At 44.6% G+C, this 22,256-nt stretch overlaps 10 protein-coding genes across 10 annotated transcripts; 4 read left to right on the top strand and 6 right to left on the bottom strand.

Moving 5' to 3' along the window:
- Positions 1-266: 266 nt before the first annotated feature.
- MCYG_07176 (cytoplasm protein) lies at positions 267-3,613 on the bottom strand (the record flags this gene model as incomplete). The annotated part of the gene is made up of 3 exons (XM_002843347.1): positions 267-533; positions 603-2,671; positions 2,728-3,613. The coding sequence occupies 3 exons, from the start codon at positions 3,611-3,613 to the stop codon at positions 267-269; spliced, it is 3,222 nt and encodes a 1,073-aa protein (XP_002843393.1).
- Positions 3,614-4,329: 716 nt separating this feature from the next.
- MCYG_07175 (conserved hypothetical protein) lies at positions 4,330-7,021 on the top strand (the record flags this gene model as incomplete). Its single annotated transcript, XM_002843346.1, has 4 exons — positions 4,330-4,491; positions 4,564-5,053; positions 5,106-6,138; positions 6,196-7,021. The coding sequence occupies 4 exons, from the start codon at positions 4,330-4,332 to the stop codon at positions 7,019-7,021; spliced, it is 2,511 nt and encodes an 836-aa protein (XP_002843392.1).
- Positions 7,022-7,395: 374 nt separating this feature from the next.
- MCYG_07174 (AMP dependent ligase) lies at positions 7,396-9,467 on the bottom strand (the record flags this gene model as incomplete). The annotated part of the gene is made up of 4 exons (XM_002843345.1): positions 7,396-7,813; positions 7,878-9,219; positions 9,272-9,397; positions 9,455-9,467. 4 exons carry the CDS (start codon positions 9,465-9,467, stop codon positions 7,396-7,398), a joined length of 1,899 nt encoding a protein of 632 aa, XP_002843391.1.
- Positions 9,468-10,424: 957 nt separating this feature from the next.
- MCYG_07173 (conserved hypothetical protein) lies at positions 10,425-11,473 on the top strand (the record flags this gene model as incomplete). The annotated part of the gene is made up of 3 exons (XM_002843344.1): positions 10,425-10,480; positions 10,720-10,970; positions 11,049-11,473. 3 exons carry the CDS (start codon positions 10,425-10,427, stop codon positions 11,471-11,473), a joined length of 732 nt encoding a protein of 243 aa, XP_002843390.1.
- A 289-nt stretch (positions 11,474-11,762) lies between these two features.
- Positions 11,763-12,867, bottom strand: MCYG_07172 (delta-aminolevulinic acid dehydratase; the record flags this gene model as incomplete). The annotated part of the gene is made up of 2 exons (XM_002843343.1): positions 11,763-12,659; positions 12,718-12,867. 2 exons carry the CDS (start codon positions 12,865-12,867, stop codon positions 11,763-11,765), a joined length of 1,047 nt encoding a protein of 348 aa, XP_002843389.1.
- A 434-nt stretch (positions 12,868-13,301) lies between these two features.
- On the bottom strand, positions 13,302-14,737 carry MCYG_07171 (conserved hypothetical protein; the record flags this gene model as incomplete). Its single annotated transcript, XM_002843342.1, has 5 exons — positions 13,302-13,579; positions 13,636-13,706; positions 13,766-13,960; positions 14,307-14,473; positions 14,540-14,737. The coding sequence occupies 5 exons, from the start codon at positions 14,735-14,737 to the stop codon at positions 13,302-13,304; spliced, it is 909 nt and encodes a 302-aa protein (XP_002843388.1).
- Positions 14,738-15,231: 494 nt separating this feature from the next.
- On the top strand, positions 15,232-16,776 carry MCYG_07170 (microtubule-associated protein ytm1; the record flags this gene model as incomplete). Its single annotated transcript, XM_002843341.1, has 2 exons — positions 15,232-15,358; positions 15,440-16,776. 2 exons carry the CDS (start codon positions 15,232-15,234, stop codon positions 16,774-16,776), a joined length of 1,464 nt encoding a protein of 487 aa, XP_002843387.1.
- Positions 16,777-16,947: 171 nt separating this feature from the next.
- MCYG_07169 (putative mitochondrial 37S ribosomal protein SWS2) lies at positions 16,948-17,353 on the bottom strand (the record flags this gene model as incomplete). The annotated part of the gene is made up of 2 exons (XM_002843340.1): positions 16,948-16,992; positions 17,042-17,353. The coding sequence occupies 2 exons, from the start codon at positions 17,351-17,353 to the stop codon at positions 16,948-16,950; spliced, it is 357 nt and encodes a 118-aa protein (XP_002843386.1).
- A 501-nt stretch (positions 17,354-17,854) lies between these two features.
- MCYG_07168 (conserved hypothetical protein) lies at positions 17,855-18,810 on the bottom strand (the record flags this gene model as incomplete). Its single annotated transcript, XM_002843339.1, has 3 exons — positions 17,855-18,068; positions 18,126-18,499; positions 18,562-18,810. 3 exons carry the CDS (start codon positions 18,808-18,810, stop codon positions 17,855-17,857), a joined length of 837 nt encoding a protein of 278 aa, XP_002843385.1.
- Positions 18,811-20,931: 2,121 nt separating this feature from the next.
- Positions 20,932-21,635, top strand: MCYG_07167 (uncharacterized protein; the record flags this gene model as incomplete). The annotated part of the gene is made up of 2 exons (XM_002843338.1): positions 20,932-21,066; positions 21,126-21,635. The coding sequence occupies 2 exons, from the start codon at positions 20,932-20,934 to the stop codon at positions 21,633-21,635; spliced, it is 645 nt and encodes a 214-aa protein (XP_002843384.1).
- Positions 21,636-22,256: the final 621 nt, after the last annotated feature.

The raw sequence follows: 22,256 nt of genomic DNA, 5'->3' as shown, positions 1-22,256 counted from the left end.
ACACGATGTTACCAATATAACCTAATGAATGTCGAGATTGCTTGATATATTGGTAGAGCAGATATTTGATATATGCCATTAGAGATATCTCAACACCAATCCTATAACAGCTAATTATAAAAGGTGAATATCATTTTATTCCCAAATTATTGGCTCCTTCCATAAGACTCTGATGAAACAATAATGAGGCTCTATTGTATGCTGGGTTGTTTCATTATATATGCCGCGCGGTTAGAATCTACTTCTAATAACGCTTCTCATACTATTTATTCCTCATCATCTTCATCCTCTTCATCATCATCCTCTTCGTCATCATCCTCTTCGTCATCATCCTCTTCGTCATCATCCTCTTCGTCCTCATCCTCTTCGTCATCATCATGTTCATCATAATCTTCGCTTTCTTTATCCTCTTTATAACCACTATATCCTTGATTATCACCGTCTATAAGCTTCATTCCGTAGTCATCCTCAAAATCACGAAGACTCCGCACTTCTGGCTTGAAGCCGGATGAAGTGAAACCCTTATAGATAATCTAGAGAATAATTATGCCTGGTTAGATAGGAATATCGTAATACAAATAGAAAAACAGTTCAACACTTACGTCTTCGAGCGTTGAAGCACACGTCACAAATAGGTCTGCTTTGCCTGGAGTAAACAACGGTAATATGATGTCACGTAGGGCCTCCTTCACTTGGTCCAAGTCAACAGCCCTTATCTTTTTCAACAGAGCTTCATTATAGTCGCTTGGCACATCGAAGATCACATCTTTGATAAAGCTGTCATAAGCTGCATCATAATATGTCTGCTTGTCGGTAGCAAAACTGCTAACGAGGTAGCTAATTGCCCCTTCCAGTACCATCACCGGATCTATTTTTACTGACTCAGATAGGCGATCCTCAACGGCTTTCTTTGCTGCTTCAAAAGCCTTGTGCGCATTAGGGGATTCGTGGACCATAAAATGCACAAGCCCACTGTCAATATTGCTTCGCAAACAATAAGAATATGCTAAGCCAGAGCCTCGAAGGGCAATCCACAAAGGGCCTCCTTCAACATTCATATAAGCAATGGCAACCATCAGAGCAGGTAATTTCGGGTCGTCATAAGTGCATAGGCCTCTGGAGCTAGACTCGGCAAATGAAGAATCAACTGTCTTCATTGGGACCACATAAGCATGTCTGCCTGGGTGTCTGCCTGCATCACACAGTCGTTCAGCCACTTTGGCCACAGGTGCAAGCTCTTTTGAAGTATCCAAGTCACCAATTAATGTGTTCCACGAAGCGGCGGGGTTAGTGAGCTTCTCCATGTCTGCAACAACCAAAACCCGGAAGTTTTCAGGGCGAAAAAGTGCACTTCTAATCTCTTCCATACTAGAGACAATTTCTTCTGGTTTGAAAGCTAACAGTTTCTTGACACGCCTTAGATACTGAGCTTTCACAAGAGCAGTCTGCGCTCTAGAGATTGATTTATTCCCTAGATGTATCATCAGCCCGATAGCTTCTACCATACTCTCTCCACACCTCTTTTCTTCTGAGAGTCCTGCAAGCAACTTAGCTGTGATGGCTACCAATCTATCAACCTCAAATATGGAGCTCCATATCAGCTCTTTGAGCCACTTAATGATGGCTTGGTATCTGTCTACTTCCGCCCGCAAGATAATGGAAAGAGATTCAGGATTGCTGTCGCTGGGACACATGCAATACTCAACGGTATCTTTCTCGAGTTCGACGATAACCTTCTCAAATGAGAGGATGTCCTCTCCTCTTTTGATGGGCAGGCTGAAGAAGGATTTGGTATATATTGATAGTAAAGGCAGCAAATGACAAGGGACATCCGTTGTTGAGATCATCAGGGTCAAATGCACGAAGTTGCTAGGTATATGTTCAAAATGGATGAATAAAGGCAGCTCTGATCCGTCTGAATCTATCAATTTCTGAATTCTGTTGTCCGGGTGTCCTGATTTCAAAGCGGACCCTGACTTTGCCGTGGTAGTTTGAATGAAATGGATTGAGTTAACGTCCGGGATGACAACTCTTGATAATAGTCCGGTTGACGTCTCCTGGTCGTTCTCTGCCTTGGCCTTCTCCAGGGCTTCTGCAAGCCTCTTTAGCCCTTCTGTTCCGAGTTCAAACTTTCGTTCCTCTATGCGTTTGTGTTCATCTTCCATCAATTTTGTGGCTAGCTTCGCTGAAGGAACAGCTAAGATGGAAACGTGATGCGCATCAGAGATCCACTTCTTGATATAACTGCGCCATTCTGTGTCAGTCCATGTCTCCAATACTTTGTATGCTTCCAATGTCCCAATTTTCTCTAGAGTTGAGCCATCCCGTTCTCCAAAGAGGAAATCCGTTATTACTGCTTCAGTAAAAGGGGTGGATGACGTTTCCGTTACAAACTTCCAGGTCCGCTGATGACGCTGGATACACACTTGCATATAATTTAGATCTATTTCCTTTTCCATCGCATCTTTAAGTATCTCAAAAAACCGGCGCTCAACCGCTTCTAATTGTTCCGTAGCTACGCTAGAGATGTTGAAGGAGATCTCCGTGCGTGGTCTCTCTTCTGTATCGTACGATATGTCCGAGGCAACCCGCTCTTTTTCTACAAGCGTGTTTCTTAGAAGAGAGGCAGATGAGCCTGCAAGATAAAGCAGGACCACACGTAAGGCACTAGCTATTGCTATGAATTAGCTCTGCTAATGTAGTTAAATCTGTATTCATTTGGCTTACCTTGAACCTGATCCCTAAAATCAGGGCCTAGAAAGCGAATATCAATCTCACCGAACGATTCATCTTCCTCTGGGAACTCAACCTTCTCTATTGTAGTCACTTCGAGAGGTGAAACCTGTAGTGAGTCTATCCAGGGCCGATTAAAAGGTTCATCCGGACTTGGTATGACGTCCATAATTGTATCCTCAAATTTATCAAGTACATAGAGGAGGTTCTCATTATCAACGTCTCCTGAGATAATGAGGCATAAATTCTTCGGCTGGTACAGTTTTCGATGGAATTCCCTTATTCGATCCGCGGTAAGTAATCTTAAGCTTTCCATCCTGCCTTGGGTCTCGTATCTAAACCCTACCCCTTGAGGGTAGAGTAACCGACGGCAGCGAAGATCAACAAGGTTGTTGATATCATTTTGAGTTGCTTGCATCTCAGAATACACAACTCCTGCATCATGGCCGGTACCATCTATATGATATACCTCCGTATAACAGCTGGCGTCACTTAACGTCGGGACAATGATATGTTCCAAGTAAACCGGCAATAGTAAAGCAAACCCTTCCCACCCGGCGGTCTCGATAGTATAAGCAGTACAGTCGACAGAAGTCCATGCATTCACCTCAGAATATAGTCGGTTTGCAAGATTAGAAAGACCTCCTTTGAACTTGTAGTTCCTAGAGCCTTCAAAGCACAAGTGCTCTAGAGTGTGTGGTGCACCAGAGTCGTCATGGATTTCTGTCGCCAGCACAAAGTGGCCTTCAATCTTCGGCCCCTTCCGGTCAATAGTAACGACCCTCATTCCAGTCCTTGTAGATTCGTACTGTGTGAATACGGAGGTAGAGTATTCCGGCGTGAATTGCTGCACACGCCGAAAAGAGGTCTTTGGCTGCATGTTGACAAGATTGACAGATGTTTCTCAATGTACCCAAGGAGAGTGACTATTTATAATGTTAGCTGGTTGTAAGATAATATATTAAACACCCATAGAAAATGAGCGTAGGCTCAGCCCTGTCACCTCAGATTATAGAATGCCTATATTCCGCAAGATAGCAATAGCTCCAGCCAACTCAACACGAAAATTCAGACATATATGAGAGGGTATAATTGGTGCGTAGGCAACATTAATGCCGAGGGGATACCTAGAGCTATTATTTTCTTACCTGGCTATATATTTAGAGTGGGAAGTCTGTAAACCAGAACTCCTACCACAAGCAATTGGCTAATGAAATATTTCAGGACCTGTAGGGGTTACTTACGAGCTAATTGTTTAACAGAGACCTAGTCAATTACGGCCTGTTGTATGAGAAAATCCCAAGTGGGAGTTAAGGAGGTTGAAGTCTCACGTTGATATTTTAGCTCTGCTCATCCCACAATCCTTGGCACCACCAAAAGGCCATCGCATGCTTGATTAAACAACAAATATGCCAACAACAAATGGACATCTTAAACCTCTGCTCAAATTTACGCAGAATAAAATCTGATAGTGATTCTGATGCTACCTCTCAGTTTTTTTTCCTAGTAAGTTTTCGGATGATAAACTACCACGAGCTAATGCTAACGACTGAACGAACAAGTGACATCGAGTAATACCGAAGAATCCATATCGCAATGCCAGGCACTGTTTCTGCGGACAAGGTGCACCGGGAATTACTCAAATTTATAACAGACGGCTCATTCCCGGAATCGGAATCCATAACCGAGGCGGAATACCCTGTGCCAGCTCTTCCCGTTGGACTTGAGCAGATATCGGAGGCAAGACAGAAGGTCGAGGTATGGAACAGTTTGAGGCTAGAATAAATATCTAGTAGTTGGTTACGGTTACTAATAACACCGAATATGCAGAAAGAGATTTGTGCCCTGAGCCAGGATAAGGCTTCTGAAGTTGATGAGTGGATACTCCGGGCAAAGCAGCTTCACGAGGATATAGAGAGATCGAAATTAACAGCGAGAGAGATTGTGAAGAATTATGAAAAATCACAGGCTTTACGCAGCCAGGTTGACGATACGGCAGCAAAGGTTGGACTTTTAAAGCGCGAATCTGCCTTTACCCAGTCATTAAGGGAGACGCTTGAGAAAGCTCGCGTTATCGATCAAAACATAAATGCTGCACGGGCTGCGGGCCATGAACATGATCTAGAAACGGCGATTCAAAAGGTCGAGGAGATTTGCCGGGATTTAGAACAGCTGGCACTGCCTCGGGACTCTAGCATTATCACTATACTAACAGACAAAGCTTCCAGTGCCCGAAGATCTATATGTGCTACACTACAGAACACATGGAACGACTTGGTTTGCATAGAAAAACCAGGAACACTCACTGTTAATCCTGATGGTACGATATCCCATTTCATGACTATAACCGTGCCTTTCCTGACACTCCATAGGGATATCTGTGCTAGACCTACACTTGAAATGGCTCTCAGAACTTGGAGTTTTAGAAACTACTCTCGCTTCTTTCCGGAATGAATTGTTGAATCATATTTTGCAACCAATTCTGTCTCCCCCTAGCGCTGGACCTTACAACCAGCTCTTTTATGATAAGAACTACATTGGACTAAAGAGCCAGGATGCAAAACCTACGATACCAGATGTTCTGAACTCAGTTTTATCCCTCTTTACATTTGTCAAAAACCACCTTCCAACCAAAGTATTGGAACAAATCTCCACAGCTCTCACCGTTTCAGCATGCCAGCTACTCATTTCTGAGTGGCTATCGCCCGCAATACCTGTAGCTGTCGAGGATATGAATACTTTTGAGCGTGTATCGGAAGAAGTTCTACGATTTTCTAAGACCCTAGCTGAGCTTGGGTGGAATGAACCTTCGGAGTTAGGATCCTGGATAAATCAGATACCTCGACTGTGGCTATCCCGACGACGTGCTCATGCTCTAGATCGAGCTCGATGGATTGTTTATCATAATTGTGGAGAATATGAAAAGGCAGAGAGGATAGAGAAACAGCAAGTTTCGCAGTCGGATGGAATCTTCCAGGGGAATCATGCAGACGCAGATGTTGAGGACGGCTGGAACGCTAACTGGGAAGACGATAATGACGAAGCAGATAAAAGTGCCAGTAAGGCTGGAGCAGCATATTATGAGGACGAAGATGTAAGTGCTTGGGGCTTAGATGACGAAGAAGATAACGCAGAGCTAGAGGAGGAAGCTAGTAAAGGAAATGAAGAAGATGATGATGTCGATGACGCTTGGGGATGGGGTGCGGATGAAAGTAATGATAATCCACCTGAGGAAAAGTCACAATCCATCCAGAAAACATCCAAATCAGAGGAGGATAACCTACTGCGGTCGGCTCCAAAGGAACTTATTCTCAGGGAATTTTATACTGTTACGAGAGTACCAGATGCCATTGTTGAAATAATAAGAGATCAAATGTCTGACTCTGAGCGCCTTAAACGACCGGAGTAAGTTTTTGTCCATACTACAGGAGGATTGCATTAGCCTATCTAACATCTCTCTAGATACTCATCGTGTCAGATTTCTACATCTGCAGCAGCGCTCTTAGGAATACCAACCTTAGTCGTCGCCATGTTCAAAGCTATGGCGCCTGTCTTCTACGCCCAAAAATCTGCTTCTAGCCACATGTATCTCTACAACGACAGTATCTACTTAGCTGAGAGATTACGTGCTTTATCTGAAGAACATGAATTTTCGAGGTTAGGGACCGATATACGCTCAATCGAAAGGTTCGGGAGGTTATCGTACGGAAGAGAGATGCATTCCCAACGAACCATACTTACCGATCTTCTTGACGGTTGCCAGGGGTTCTCAAGCTGTAATACCCAGCCTTATCTCGGAGAATGTGAAAGAGCAATAAAGGCTACGGCAGACAGAGTCAGGAACTTGCACAGCGAATGGAAATTAATACTCTCCCCCTCTGTGCTGCTGCAATCTATTGGCTCTCTTCTCGCAACGGGCATAAACAAGATCATTCTAGACATTGAGGACCTTGGTGATATTTCAGACCCAGAATCACAGCGTCTAGCAGGATTTTGCAGTGTTATATCGAAACTTGAAGAATTGTTCTTACCCGACACGGAAGAAGGAAATAGAGAAACCGAGGACCGACCCATTGCCATGACAGCTATCTATGTCCCGAACTGGCTGAAGTTCCAATATCTGATGAATATATTAGAGAGCTCGCTGGCAGATATAAAGTTTTTGTGGACTGAGGGTGAACTGAAGCTAGAGTTCTCTCCTGATGAGTTGATAGATCTGATCAAGGCGCTATTCGCGGACTCAGAGCATAGGCGGAAGGCAATAATAGAGATTCGAAACTCTGCATAATAACTGTGAGTATAAATAGTTTAATATGATTATATAATTCATAAATGGATTTGGAGTGCGGCACAGCCTGCCGTGCTTTGAAAGGTATTTTAAATAACTATTAATGGTCCTTAATATTCCGTTTATTCTTATAGTTCAATATCTTGTAAGTACAAACGTTCCAACATAGTAGATAAAATCAAGAAATCTGAAAGCCAGACCCATACCTATTTGACTCCTACTATCAACTAGTATTGTAGCTGATTCGCTACATGGATGGTAGTATACTATCAATAAGGAGTTTCATCCGCTTCAGATATTTGGTATCATTCGGTCTACCAAATAGAAGGTCAAATCTCCTGTTAATAACTAACTAGGATATCAACATACATAGATCACAACCGAGCACTCCCATCTAACAATCGGTCCCAATCCTGCTTTCTATATGGCGAGTAAACCTGTTCACCAGGGGGAATCCACAGAAAGTGATCTTCTTTCCCATTTTGAGCTTCGGTACCAATGAGCGCAGGGTCAACTCCCTCATTACGAAGTGGTATTTTGTTTTGTTTGTAGTTGTGTATATGAGTAGGATTCTCAACAACACGAAGAAACAGTGGAACGGCATATCGTGGAAGCCTAGAACGAGCAAAATGTGCAAGCGCTGTGTAGTCAAATGTCTTACGGGCATCCAAAGCAATCTGAATTGCGGCACAACCGGCTCGTCCTTCATGATTAGGGAGACGAATACCATATACGTTGGCTTCTGTCACTCCTGGGAATTGGCCGATGACTTCTGAGACTTCAGCAGTAGAACTATTCATGAATAATACATTTAGTCGTCAAATCAAGGCACTTGTGGGGCTGTAGAGCGTCTTACACATTCTCACTCTTCCAGCGGAATGTATCACCGAGTCGGTCTAGGAAGTACCAGCGGCCGTCACTCTGCCGGCGTAGGGTGTCACCCGTGCGGTAGTATAGATCGCCTTTTTTGAAAACATCGCGAAGAAATTTCTTTTCAGTGGCTTCAGTATTCCGCCAGTACCCCTGGAAAGCATATTCACCGGGGATGTTCACAAGGATTTCGCCTCCCTTTTCATGGGGTGAGCGAACTACATAGCCAGACTGGGGATCCCTTAGAACATCACCAGTTTCCGGGTCAATGGCAACGGGAACGACGACATTATGCAAAATGCGACGCATTATTAGACCATGGTGGCCGACACTTCCAGCGGTAAAGGGGCCGCGATTGTAATTGAAGAGCCTAAACATTCCTTCGGTACTGCTAAAGAATTCGGCCACCTCAGGCACGCCAAACCGGAGTCGGAACTGCTCCCAAACGTCCGGTCGAAGGCCGTTACCATATATACACCGTATCTTATGGTTGCGATCTTGGCGCGATGGTGGTGGTGTGAGTAGATAGCGAACAATTTCTCCAACATATACAAAGCCAGTAGCCTCGGAGTCACGAATATCAGCCCAGAAGTTCTGGATGCTAAATTTAGGAGCTATGGCAATGCTCACGCCCATAGCTAGACATGACATCATTGTAATAGCACTGGTTCCATGGTATAAGGGCATACAGCTGTACCACCGATCACCGTTGGGCCCAGGCTGATCACCCATAGCGGCCTGGTGGATGAATAGGGAGGTGTATAGCCGAGACATAGTGAATGCAGAACCCTTAGGCATACCGGTGGTGCCTGAGGTGTAGAGTAGAATGGCCGGGAATTCGCCCACAATTTGTTCCCCCAATTCTTCTGGTGGCAGGGTTGTCGGCAAGGTGCGAATGCGCTCCTTCATGAAGTCATCAAGTGTGATGGGCTTCATCTTTAGATTGTCAATAATGTCCTCCTGACATTCTTGCACACGGGAACGACAGGTAGGATCCTCATCGACCAAGAGAATCTTTGAATTACTGATCTTTAGACAGTGTATCAAAGCATTGCTAGCAAGGTTATAATTAATGGCAGCCGGTGCACAGCCGATGCTCCAGAGGGCCAGCCATACGATCATGAACTCCTCCCGGTTCTGGAGATATACGGCCACAAGGTCGCCCTTATTCACGCCATGCGACAGAAAGAAATGAGCATACTGGCAGGCTTGGTCCTGCAATTGCTGGTAGGTATAGGATCTGGCACGAGTCCACAAGCAGGTCATGTCGGGGTACCGTTTCACGGTCTCTAACAATAGAAACCACGGATTCCCCCGATTGTGGCTTACTGAGGCCAGTCAACTAGAGTTTTTATTCTACAAGGCAGGATGGGTCCATACGGGCACGAGCATATTGACGTTTTGCCTTCATCAACAAAATCAGGTCCGATAGGTCTTTTTGGAGGTGGAATTTGGCGTTCAGATACCCTGCGACGGCGACTCCCCCAACTAAGACGGCAGCGGTGGCTATGTCACATTAGGAATTGTATTCCGTTGCATAACGGGCTTGTTTGAAGTACATACCAAGCTCTATCATTTCGACTCAAGTTTGAAGGCGTGTTGAACGAGCTGAGTACTGGAGGGAGCGGCTTTAGGTTCCTCTCCCAGTTCGCTCTGCCATGAACTCCACGTTGACAGCTTGAATGTTCTGTAAGCAACATGGGGGAAAACAAATGTTTCAATCCAGCCAGGGCAGCGAAGGGGATAATGCGGGCTATCCAACAGAAACAGCAGATGAAAATTAAAAATTAACTTGAATGTTATATTCCAGACCGCTACTTTGTTCTGCAACCCTGAGAATATATATACTATGTATTGGCTACCCTTGAGGCCACATACTATGTAAATAATCCATCAAAGGATCCTTCTTGCATAACCCCCAGAACGCTCAATAAAGTTTGTATTGCATATACTTCTGTGATCCCTGATCGGCCATACTATTGCATGAACATGCCGTAGTTTCTCTCACCTTAGTTTTTACTAGCTCCCAGTACTAGGCCGTGCTTGGGCTCAGTTTCCTATGATGGAACGGAATATCGGTATAGATATTTCGAATGTTCAGAAAAGAGACTGAAGAAAGAATTGGAAGTTAAACGTGCAAGTTAAAGTTAAATTAATAGAGTTTAAGTTTATTCGGGTTTAAAGTTTATCTAAAAGTATAATATGCCAAGCTCTATTTTAACTTATTGTATACTATCTATATACACATAAGCGATATAAAGTTAATTTTCTTGCAGCATTTATGCTTCAACTATTTTCGTTTTCAAAGTCAAAAAACCGAACCTTACGGCATGTTCTTATTAAATATCAGAAGACTCGGTTCTTACATAGTACTATGTAAGACCCCGGAAGCGCTTTAGTAAATAAATCGCCCCTGTTTTTCTTTAGTTCAAAGAATAATTAAGAATGAACATTCCGTCTATATCTTGAATATACCTATAACTTTTTCATTCTGTGTTTTGTTCTTCAACGTTAACTCTCTGAACAATTCAACATGATTGATACCCAGGATAAATATGTTTTTGGTAGAGACCAAAAGGAATCAGAACGGTAAGCAGGAACTAATTCTCCGCATTCAGAGGGCAAAATATAATAAAAACTGTGATTCAATCGTTTAGACTCGATGCGCAGCACAGGCTGCTGTCTAAAGTAACCGATAACACACTGATTCATCCATCAATCCCCAAAGAAGGCTTGCATTCTGTTGCAGATATTGGTACTGGAACTGGGTAAGGTCCGCTGCCGATTTATTACCAATCTAAAAGACTAATTCATGCGTTATTGAGTAGTATCTGGCTGAAAGATGTTTCCCAGCTCCTGGAGAAAACCAACACCCAGTGTTACTATCACGGGTTTGATATATCGGCGGACCAATTCCCAAAAAATCCGGAAAACATTCAACTATCTGTCCAAGATATCACGTTGCCGTTTCCCAAGGAATATTGGAATCGGTTTGATATAGTCCATGTGAGACTACTTGTTGCTGCTCTCCAGGAATCTGATTATAAAGCTGCAGTCTCTAATCTTTCTGCCATCTTGAGTATTTACTCCCCAATACATTTTCCAATACATTTTCAATCTCCGCCGGGTGGTGTCTAACATTTAGTTCTCCTTATAGGGCCGGGCGGCTTTCTACAATGGGAGGAAATCGACGAGGAATCGTATATTTCAGCCGACAACCCAGTTATTCAAGAGATTCGACGATGTTTCGCTTTTTCATTGAAGGCGGAAGGCAAATGTTTTGCAGCATCAACTAAGATCTACGAAGAGTGCGAAGCAGCTGGTTTTCTGAATATTGTGCGACTGGGTTATAGCTCAAAGTCGAAAGATGACATCCGCCTTGACACAGAGAAAAGGCTTGCTGCAATAATGGAGTCGCTGTATGCAAGGCTTTTGCTGCGGTCTAAGCAGGTTGCTGACGAAACGGCGGCATTGAAACAGGCCGAGGAGTTGATCGAGAAGCATTGGCGTCTTTGCGCTGAAGGGAATTCCCCACCACTCACTCTTATGAGGGTTGTTGCTCAGAAGCCACTAGATAGCTAGGCGATATCTACCTAGCCATATAATGGTATTTCCCTTCAATCATTATAACTATTTCCTAATTTCCATAAAGATAGGAGTGCTAGAGGCTAGTTTAACGGGAGAGCCCACTTTATTTTGTTGAATACTCAACCAACTGGTTATAGATGAAACGAGAAATTGTTTGTGCTTAAACCCGAAATGACTATCTAAAGATATAACTAAGCTAAGAAGAGAACTACATAGTAGGCTCTATCCTAATGAGACAAGACAGACTCCCTCTATGCATCTTTCGAAAGAAAATTGGAAAACTTCAGCTCAGCCAATCTAGAAAGTCTGGAGTGAAATAGCTGAGGATGGCATCGGAACCAGCACGAGCGATAACCTCTGTCGCTTCAAAAGCCATGGTCTTCAGATCAAACACACCAGCACTGGCAGCTGCGTGGATCATAGCGAATTCACCAGATACCTGCATTGCCACAACCGGCACAGTAGCAATACTCTTTGCATCGCTAATGATATCTGCATAAGCTGGCTTGACGATTATCATATCGGCGCCCTCTTGCATGTCCCGGATCATGACCTTATGGGCGAGTTTGCGAGCGGGAGGTGGCAATAGATAGCGCTTGTGCTCGTCTGTGAGAAGTTTAGACGAGACTGCCTCGCGGAACGGCCCGTAGAGGCAGCTAGCATACTTCGCGGAATATGACATGATTGCGGTCTTACTTTCAAGTCGGGCCTCGATGAGTTTGAGCTTAATCGCGCGGATACGTCCATCACTCATATCCGACGGAGCCACGCAGTGGGCGCCAGCCTTAGCAAAAGACAATGCCATATCAGAGACACGCGCGACAGTTGCTTCATTGTCAACTGTGCCGTCTTCATTCAGGACAGAGCTATGTCCGTGGTCTGTATACTCGCAGAGACTTACATCTGCGATGACGTAAAGTTCGGGAAAAGTTTGGCGGATAAGTGGAATTGCGGGCCTGACGGGGCCATTAATGCTATCTGCCATCGTACCAACATTGTCCTTTATGTGGCTACTGAGCAATGTGCCAAACAGAATAACCGCGTGGAGGCCCTTTGCCACTAGAGGAGATAGGAAAGGCAGCAGTTTGTTTATTCCCCGTATATATTGGTTAGGGAGGCCCGGGATAAGCTCTTCCATCTCTGGGTCGGCGGACAAGAAAACAGGATAGATAAACATAGACTGCGAGTATTGTTTTAGCGCATTGTTGTTATAAAGTAGTGGAATCAGGTGTGCTCACCTTATGTAAATGCCGTTCGGCTTGCCACATAGCGGACACTGCGTGGTTATAGCCGCTCTTCAGCTGACTGGATATTTGGGCAGTGCCATCAGGAGCCCGCTGAGCGGAGGAGGAATCCTGGGATGCTGGAAGAGATCCTAAAATTGCCATGATAATGGCTTCTAGACTATGGGTATATATATATGTATAGGAATCAATCTACGTTCGGACAAGATTGATGTAGACTCGCCTCGCGGGGTGTCTGGGAAGTCTGAGTGAATGGTGAAGGGTCAACTCTCTAAATACTCAAGCGAACTTAGTAAGACTAACCCCGGGAGTTTAAGCGTAGTTACATAAATAGAGTTAGAGCAACTATCCACTAAAAGAGAATAACTTTTAATTAGTATGGAATTTAAATTAAAAGTGTATACTAAAAAGTTTCTAGTGGAAACTATAGCATAGAAAGAATTATAATTTTTACAAATAAATACTCAATGGTTTATTCAGTATTACTCTAACTAATACTATGTATTCCGTGAATTGTCTTTAAGAAAAGATAGCAAGGATAATAGTTCTGCGTGGCTCGCCCATATAATGATAGCGCTCTAGCTCTGTTCCTTGACTGGGTGATAGACTTTGGGAGGGGGCTCCAGGTTAGTTTTGACGATTCCGTCAATATTGCTGTCTTGGTTCGATGTCAGCTCCTGGATCGCACGTTGTCCCACAGGCTGAGTTTCCATAGGCAAACCGGGATCAGAAGACTCTCCACTCGCAGACTCCCAGACATATTTTCTTGCTAGCGGCCGGAGTATTGGAAGAGATGCACAGATAACGGCAAGGTTAGTTTCGATGTTTAACCATATCCACAAATTATACCCAACCCCTATAATTATATTATAAGCGATGAAGTAGATTATAAGCAAGATTTGGCAACCTTACATGTATAATCATATGTTATATAAAAATAAACATATGTATATCCAAGCCGGATTACAGCTGCCGCGCAAGCACTAAATAAATCTGATATTAGTGTCGTGAAAGTCGATGGTGAATAGGGCGCCGCACATACACAAGACCGAGGCTCATAATAAGAATAAGGACCACCTTTTCACGACGAGGAAGATACATTCTGTATAGTGTCGGAATTGGTATGGCCCAAATAATGATATCAGTAACAATATGTGGAACTGAGCCACTTATTATACGGGTATTATTATCTATGCAGTTGCGCCGCAATGGGTCCTTCCAATAATTTGACAATGGCCTATAGGAGATTAAAAAATGCGTATAAAATACTATAATGGGGATTTAAAAAGGCATACTTGCAAACAACGAGTAAAGGGATCATAAATCCTAAAATTATGGCTATTAGCAAGTATCAGAACATTGCAATGTTGGAACCATACCTGTCCCCCATACTACTACTAGATGGATACTAACCCATACAATCCGTTTTAGATATCTGGTTGAGTTTGCAAATCGGAGATATGAAACTAGGATAGACACCTTTACGGCTGTAGTAACAATCAGAGAAAACAACTGACTGAACCAACTTGTCTGTTAAAGTAAGCCTATAGGTACCTATTTAGGAAAATCAACGCAGCTATTACCTTCCAAGAAGTCTCGCGCCATTCGGGTCTGTTATCCCAAATATGATAGCCTTCCATTCAGGTTCAAACATCAGTAACACTGCGCTATAGATAAGAATCTGGCGAATCTTACCCCATCCATGGTAGACGCCTATTATATTTGAGGCGGTAAGGGCAGCTGCGAAAGGCTTACACGTAGTAAAATGTCAGCCGTCCTCAATCGTCGGTTTGTGCACAGGGCCGAGAACTCTTACCAATGTAGCTACTATGAGCCAATCATCCCATCCAGCATTCTTCTTTATCCGAAGCCGTACATACATTCGCAAGACCACAACGATATAAGAAAGGGAGCAAAACGTAAGGGTAACTATCACCAACTGCGGCCCCTGGTACTCAGGGTCAACATAGTTGGGTTTTGGCCACGAGGCAACTATCTCTGGACTTGGCCGCATATTGTTTGACTGAGCGAAAAGCGGCTTCTAGTAACGGAGATATGTGGGTATAGAGCATTTATATCTTCATCACGCGTGCTGCGCCCCGCGAGTGTAGAACTTCATGGTTCAAGAGCAGAGAGGAGCAGTTGAAAACCACATCGCCGCGCCACTAACTTACCCTGACAGAACTTGTGAGCCGATCGTCAGTTGACTATCAGCTCCACTTTCTCTCGCTTATTTAATACAACTTGTATGGCTTCAGAAGACTCGAAGAAAAGGCGTTCAGTTCAAATCGCCTCGGGGCTGCATCGTACATACTACTATGTATGTCGTAGCTGATAGTAAAAAAGGTAGCGCTTCTTGAGCCGCTGATCTCGCCAAGCATTTTCGCAGTTTGTTCTTCTCGCCGACCGTAAAAAGTTCTTCCGTGATAAAAAAAAAAAAGAAGCTTTTGATTTCAAGTCCGCCGATGGTCAATTGGGTCTTAAGAAGCCACGGTAATTGACACGCTGATGGATTATATGCCTGCAGCTGGGGAGTCATCCTCGCAAGTACAACGACAGGTTAGGTTGCGGCTCACTTCGCGCCATGCAGAGCTCGCGCTGCCGGAGTCGACGGGTCCTATCCTCGTTCCTACCGGTACATCATCTCACACATCTTTGCCGTATCATTATGTACAATATAACAGTCGCTAACTGGTATGCCTCTCTCATCATCAAGACCTTCGACGATATGCCCTGTCCACGCTTGTGAATAACCTGCTCGAATTGCCGAAACCAGTGCCTTTTGAATTTTTAATCAATGGGCGGTACCTCCGAACATCCATAGACGATTATCTCACTGCCAATGGCATTTCGGCAGAAACGGTTCTTGACGTCGAATATGTTCGAGCGCTTATACCCCCGCTTCATGTTGCCTCTTTTATGCACGATGATTGGGTGAGCGCAATTGATGTTTTGTCTGGAACGTCCCCCGCTGTGCAATGGGGCGGAAGTGAGATACAGCCAGGAAAGGAGAGGATATTATCTGGTAGCTATGATGGTCTGCTGAGGATGTGGAATATGTCTGGGGAGACGATTGCTGTCTCTTCGTCTGCTAGCAATGGCGGTCACACTTCCTCGATTAAGGGAGCTAGGATAATATCACCGGGCCTGGTTGCATCGTGTGGCATTGATCGAACTGTGCGATTATGGAAATACAGTGAGAGCGAAGACGGATTATCCGCGTCGATAGCGCCTCAGATTGAATATTATGGGCACACGGGCAGTGTGGATTCTATTGCTGTGCATCGCCCATCGAATAGGATTCTTTCTGCCTCTGCTGACCATACCGTTGGGTTCTGGTCCACAAAAAAATCCGAAAGTCCTGAGGCAACTTCCGAGCTATTACCCTCCAGTGCCGCAAGGGCTGCCAAAAGGCGAAAAGTCAAATCGTCTATCAGTGTCCCCCAACGAGGGCCACTAGCTTTACTGGAGTCTCATACTGCACCTGTTTCTGCCGCCATATTTGACGCCAAAGACCCAACCGTTGGGTATTCCACTTCTTGGGATCACTCACTTCGCACCTGGGATCTGGTTACTTCTGCCCTTGTTGATACGCGAACTACTTCTTACGCACTTCTATGCGTTGAACACCTACCACAGCTCACATTACTTGCGGCCGGTACTGCTGCTCGGCATATTACCATGATCGATCCTCGTGATTCAGCGACGACAGTTTCTGCTATGACCTTGAGGGGCCATAGCAATATCATTGTTTCTCTGGCTCGAGATCCGAACAGCCAGTACGGGTTGATCAGTGGTAGCCATGATGGGACATGTAGGATATGGGATATACGGTCCACGAAGACGGAGCAGGACGGCGTGGCTGGGGAGAGCATATACTCTATTGCACGAAAGAGTGTCGAAGACAAAGGAAAGCGTGTTGGCGGTGATGGCGTTAAAGTGTTTGATGTCTGCTGGGATAAAACAGTGGGGATTGCCAGTGTTGGCGAGGACAAGGCAATCCAAATAAACCGGGGAGAGAGCATTCTCCCGAAGGATGCGGTATCAAAATAATAGACAAAAGAGAATTAATAAACTAAGCTGATATTTCTATCCTCTTGGCGATTTGGTTACCTGTATTCAATCAACACCACGGAAGAAAGCAATTTGTATACTGTTACATGCCCAATACCCCCATACAATAGCCCCTCACAAAATGAAAATAAAGACATCTGCAGTGCGCAATCATAACTGTCTATCTATACGGTTGAATTTAATCGCGGATTTAATCTACCACGGTTGTCAGCAATCGCCCAAACGTAGTAACCAAAGAACATACCTGGCTCCTAGTGTTCTGTCCTCTGACTGGCAAGTTGAGAGCATGTCTTCTTCCTCTATATGTTCCAGTGTCCTTTAATCTCTTAATGTTGTCCAGTATCTCTCGCTTCAGATCATTTTCGATTTTCATGTTTGACAATGCACCGGTCAGATCCAGTACTTGTCTGGTAGCTAGCTCACCGACGGTAGCGGTGGGGTGGATGTGGAATCGTGCCATGAGCTGATTGCATCGTAGTTCACCTATGCCGAAGAACGAGCGTAAAGCTTTCTGTATGGTTTGACGGGTTAGAATTGGGTCCTTGGATATTTGCATGTAGTTGAACTTGCCCTTACGAGCTGCCGCTCGGGAAAACTGGTGCCTAAGATGAAGACCTGGTCATGCGAGTTAGTTGGTAATAGAGAATTGAGTAGATAAAAGGCTCCTGACGTACCATGACGGCGGATATAGTTCTCCTTGCACGCTTCCTGCTGGTCTTCAGACGTTCACTTCCTTTTTTTCTTGAAGAGCCGTTTTTCCAAGCTTGGGATCAACGATTGTGGCTAATGACCGGAAATATATTTCTCCGTACTCCGCTATCCATTACGCCCCCGACCACCATTGAAATGTCCACTTCTACTATTATGCTACGATTCTCTATAACAATATTTTTAAAGAACATTACTATAGCTACTATTGAGTATTATGCGTGACTTATCCTTTTGCCTCTAACCCAACCCATAGCCTATATGGGCAAATAGGGTAGATTTGAGAGAGCCCAACCTATAATTATTGGGTTGAGGTAGGGGCCCATTATACACAGATATTCCCCGTTCCCTATCTCTTATGCTCATCCATATCAGCCAGTTGCTCGTGGGGTTCTTGCTTCCGCCTGGTTGTTATGCTTCTGAGGGCAGGGAACCCACAACAAATAATGCCTATCATCGTGCCCACGGCCGATAGAAGCGACATATAGCTATTCGAATAAGAGAAGTCCTGAGAAACGGCATTATACAACGCTTTTATTCGGAGACCAGAGACTACCAGCACGCTTTTGCTCGTTGTTAGTACCTGCAGCTTCCGACCAAAGCATGGATGGAGAACCTACATTACCCCAACATCTAAGAGCGCGATTACTTCGAGACGGCTGCGGAAAGAAAGGCGTAACATCATTATCTGCCAGGCGGGGATTGCCAGGATGGCAACGTCGAGGGCTAGTCCGAACGACTCAAATACCATAAACGATATCATCTGGTTACCGCATGTGCCTGGAATGGTTTTATCCCAGCTGGCCGCAAACGGCCGGCACATCAAGAATACTTGAAGCACTGAGGCGATGGCCAACAGGCCACTTAGTAGCATAAGTATGGCCAACAGCCGGAAGCGGTCGCAAACCTTGAAAATTTTGCGAAGGAAGAGACAGGCTGCGATGCGCATCAGGCTATTAACGATGCTCCATAATGCCTCAGAAACGAGCAGCGACTATAGCAGCTGTTAGCGTGTCTTCTCATTGCAATATAACTATACAGGGTGCTGAAAGATACCTTTGCCATATGATCCAACTGCGCGGTTGAGATATCCTGTTCGTGCATGCCTTGGCCCTCGTCTACAATAGCCCATGTAGACAGTGTGACGAGGATGGTGGCCAGGATAAACGATACTATGACGAGGGCGACATCAAAGCCAACTTTCCTATACACAAAAACACTTAATGCAGTCGAAAGAAACCCGAGTACAGTTAGCGTCCAGCTTGTAATGAGCGTCCATTTCGCAAGAGGAGTGTATTCAGGCATGCCGATAGCTCTAGTCGTTCAGACACATGAAAGTGGTATTCGATCCGTAGTGAATAGCTAGTCAAATAGATTTATTGTATAACTCGCTGAAGAAAGTATTCATTAAGCCTACACCAGGGCTGCGGTACTCTCAAAAACGCGGCGCAGCGATATATATATGCGACGTCCATGGCTGTGGGAGCCACAAAATAATGCACGAAGCCAGGGAGTCTGGTTTGGGACGCATCTAAGCCACTGAGTGTGCCTAAAGAGTGAGAACACAGGCGAGAGCACACAGGGCTGAGAAGCAAGGCGAACGATATATACCCTATACCTTTGTGTGAGATGCTGACTATTACAACCATCGTGGTCCTTTGGGGTTTGTTGGCAGGGTTTTTATACAGACTTACTGCCGACTAAGGTTGCAGGTAGATCATTTTTCTTGATTTAATATTATACTTAATAGCTTAATTAGCTTATATATTCTACCTTTAAGATATTTAATACAGACTTATTATATTTAAGCTCTTTAAGCTTACGAATGTATATATTTTATACCCACTAGTTACTCCGTAGCCCTGTTCTATTCACGCTGCCACATCGCTCAACGGCCACTTTGATCAAGACATGACCACGGTTACATCTCAGCCATGTCAAGCATATACGTAGCATAGCCCTGTTCGATGCATCAAGAGTATGGAGTAAACCGGAGTGTTGCTAAATGTGCTAACATAGGTGGTGACCTTTGGCTACAATTTAGATGGCCTTTATGGTGAGGTTTTGGGCAGGTAACTAGCCGCTTTATCGCCGCTTGAGATTTAGGATATAACCACCCAATAGTAGCTTTTATAGAAACTACCTCTAAGATATATTTATAGGCTGGTATAGGCGTCTTGATGTGTTTTGCGCAACGCTAACTGGATCACCTAACTACATTGCAGCTGGGCAAGTATTGACAATTTTATGGCTAGTCACCGGCCAGCACTGGTAAGCAAAACTCTATGAGAGATAAAGGATGCACTTACGTTCCAGCCAACCCAAAGAGTCCTATCTTAAGCCAGGCAACTTCTCGAATGATGTATTTATGTGCCTGGGCTAGTCGGTAGTTGGTTATTTATTCCCTAAGTTGAAGGCGACTCCTTGATAACTACATTTGTGAGAGTCTAGGGAAACTTGGTGCTTGTAGATAGCCCAACGAGGCGGTTCTCACCAAAGTCAAGGTTGCGGTTTTCGTAGTGTGCGACGTCCGTTTTTATAGTATTAAGAACCGTGGGTGTATGCTCGCCGCAAAGTACGGATACCTCAAGAGAATGAGAAAAAGCGTCATTGCTAAGTAATTGGAGCTGCTCGGGAGTAGCAATATCGCTAGCAACATAACGAGGATCAGCCAGCATAAAGGCGATGCGTGCAGTATGTTCAACATCGGGGATAATGTAGGAGATGCTATTAGACATGTACTTCACACTCCATTCAGTATGGAGCGCAGTATGGTATACCGCGTCGTTGAAGTGAAGGAGGGTTGGAAACACGTGTCACTCGTTGTATAAGGGCATCAATATATAACAATAGGGGTATAGTATGTCATGCCTTGCTTGAATCCTTTTCCAGAACTTGGGGGTATCTGAATACGCAACAATAGAGTCAATAACCTTGGTAGTGAAAGGAGCAGCGCAAAAAGTGGCTATCGTAATATCAACAGCATCATTTCATGACGGATTGCAGGACATCCCAGGGCGGCCGGCCTCGCTACTACCTATGGAGAGCTCAATTCGAACCCAGAGAGGGACACTCGCCGGGCAGAGGCGATTGGGCATTTGCCCAAGAGGCCACAAATGGCCATAAATGGGGAACCGCCGGCGCGCTTTCGAAAGCCGGGCGACCCGTTTACCACGCGCGAGACGACAAGGGAAGAGAGCAGGCCTATGTTTGTAATATATTCTTTCGGGTATAGCTAGTTGGATGCGGGGTATCACCCGTGGACGGGATTGTTTGGATAGGTAGTTATTGGACGTTTTTCTTAATTTATAAGAGAGATATCAATGATGTCACTGGGTCGCCACCCGCTCCCACGATATAAAGGGGCTTGCAGTTGGTCGAGAACACCTGGGGATTATCATATAGTAACGTCCTAACTTTGATGCGATGCCTGTGGCTACGAGGAGAATAAGCGAAAGGGGGCGTCAGGGGGAGGAACATACGTACAATGGCATTGAAGACCGAGTCTCCAAGGGCGTCATGATGTATCCTGTGTTTTGTACCGCCAAAATACCATCAGAGGTTCGATATATATCTGTGGGTACCACTAAAGGTTGACTCTCAACTCACTTACCTTCTAGATTCTTGACGAGTTTATCGACGAGTCATATGCAGGAATAATAGATACCATTGGTGAGGACGTCTCTGATCCTGGCGCGTCTCCATGTATTCTTCAAACAACCGACCTAGACTCAATCACCCACGGCTCCCGCAAGCCAATGCCAGACTTCGAGTCTCCCTTTCTGAACTGGACGGATAAACAGGTCCGAGATTGGGCAACGAAGGAGTCAAGACTTGAGCGCTCCTCTATTGCAACAAGAACGTTTACTATTTTTGATCAAAATACAATTAATAATAAGGTATGCCGGGTAGGATATATTAGCATTTATAAAGAAGATACAGATTCTCGAATGTTAAACGAAGTATTTTATGCGGATATAATGGTAAGGGTCCCTTTAGAAGAGGCCGAGATATTCTGGGAAGAAACATTGTCGGGGGTAGATGGGGTGTTTGACCGGAACGCGATTGACGAAGAGCGTGCAATGGTTGAACAAAGCCGTAAGGAGCTTGAGCAGGGGAAAAGGAAGTAAAGATTGATTGTCTTGGGGGTATATTCGGCTTGTATGTAAAAGGTTGAATAGTGTTATATTGGATTATCTTGATGAATTGAAGGTTGACTTGGTATAATCTTTGGTTGGTCTAGCTGTAATCGAGAAAGAAGCCTATCATTCATGGGTTAACTACTGCGGGTGGCAGCTGTGTTACCGCCGACGGAATAATACGGGGAGAGTAAGGTAGACACAAAAGGGAAAAATAAGTGTCATATCTGGTTTCCAATGACGCCATTACCGTCGAGGGAACAAACCATTCTGAATTTGGGAAATGTTCACTCAATTTGACGATAAATATCTGATGTGCCTTGGATTTTGGTAGTTATCTAATCACTCGGTTGTTAATTATTGTCAGAATCTGCCATTCGGCCAAAAATGCGAGCCCGCACCAATTGGCGGCAGAGAGACTGGTTATATTTGACAATTACTCACTAAACACTCTCAACTGATGAATCATAAATTAAGAAAGCTGTAATGAAAGGAAGAGTAGGATATCGGTACAATAGTAGAAAAATTTCCTTGACCCTTGCGGCGCCATCGACGAAGATGGAACACTCTCAACTGAAAGGACCGTCTTGGAAGATGCACAGTGCTTCTTCA

This window comes from Microsporum canis, genomic scaffold (genome assembly GCF_000151145.1).
Source record: "Microsporum canis CBS 113480 supercont1.7 genomic scaffold, whole genome shotgun sequence".
NCBI lineage: Eukaryota > Fungi > Ascomycota > Eurotiomycetes > Onygenales > Arthrodermataceae > Microsporum > Microsporum canis.
This window is presented reverse-complemented; position numbering and strand designations above follow the sequence as displayed.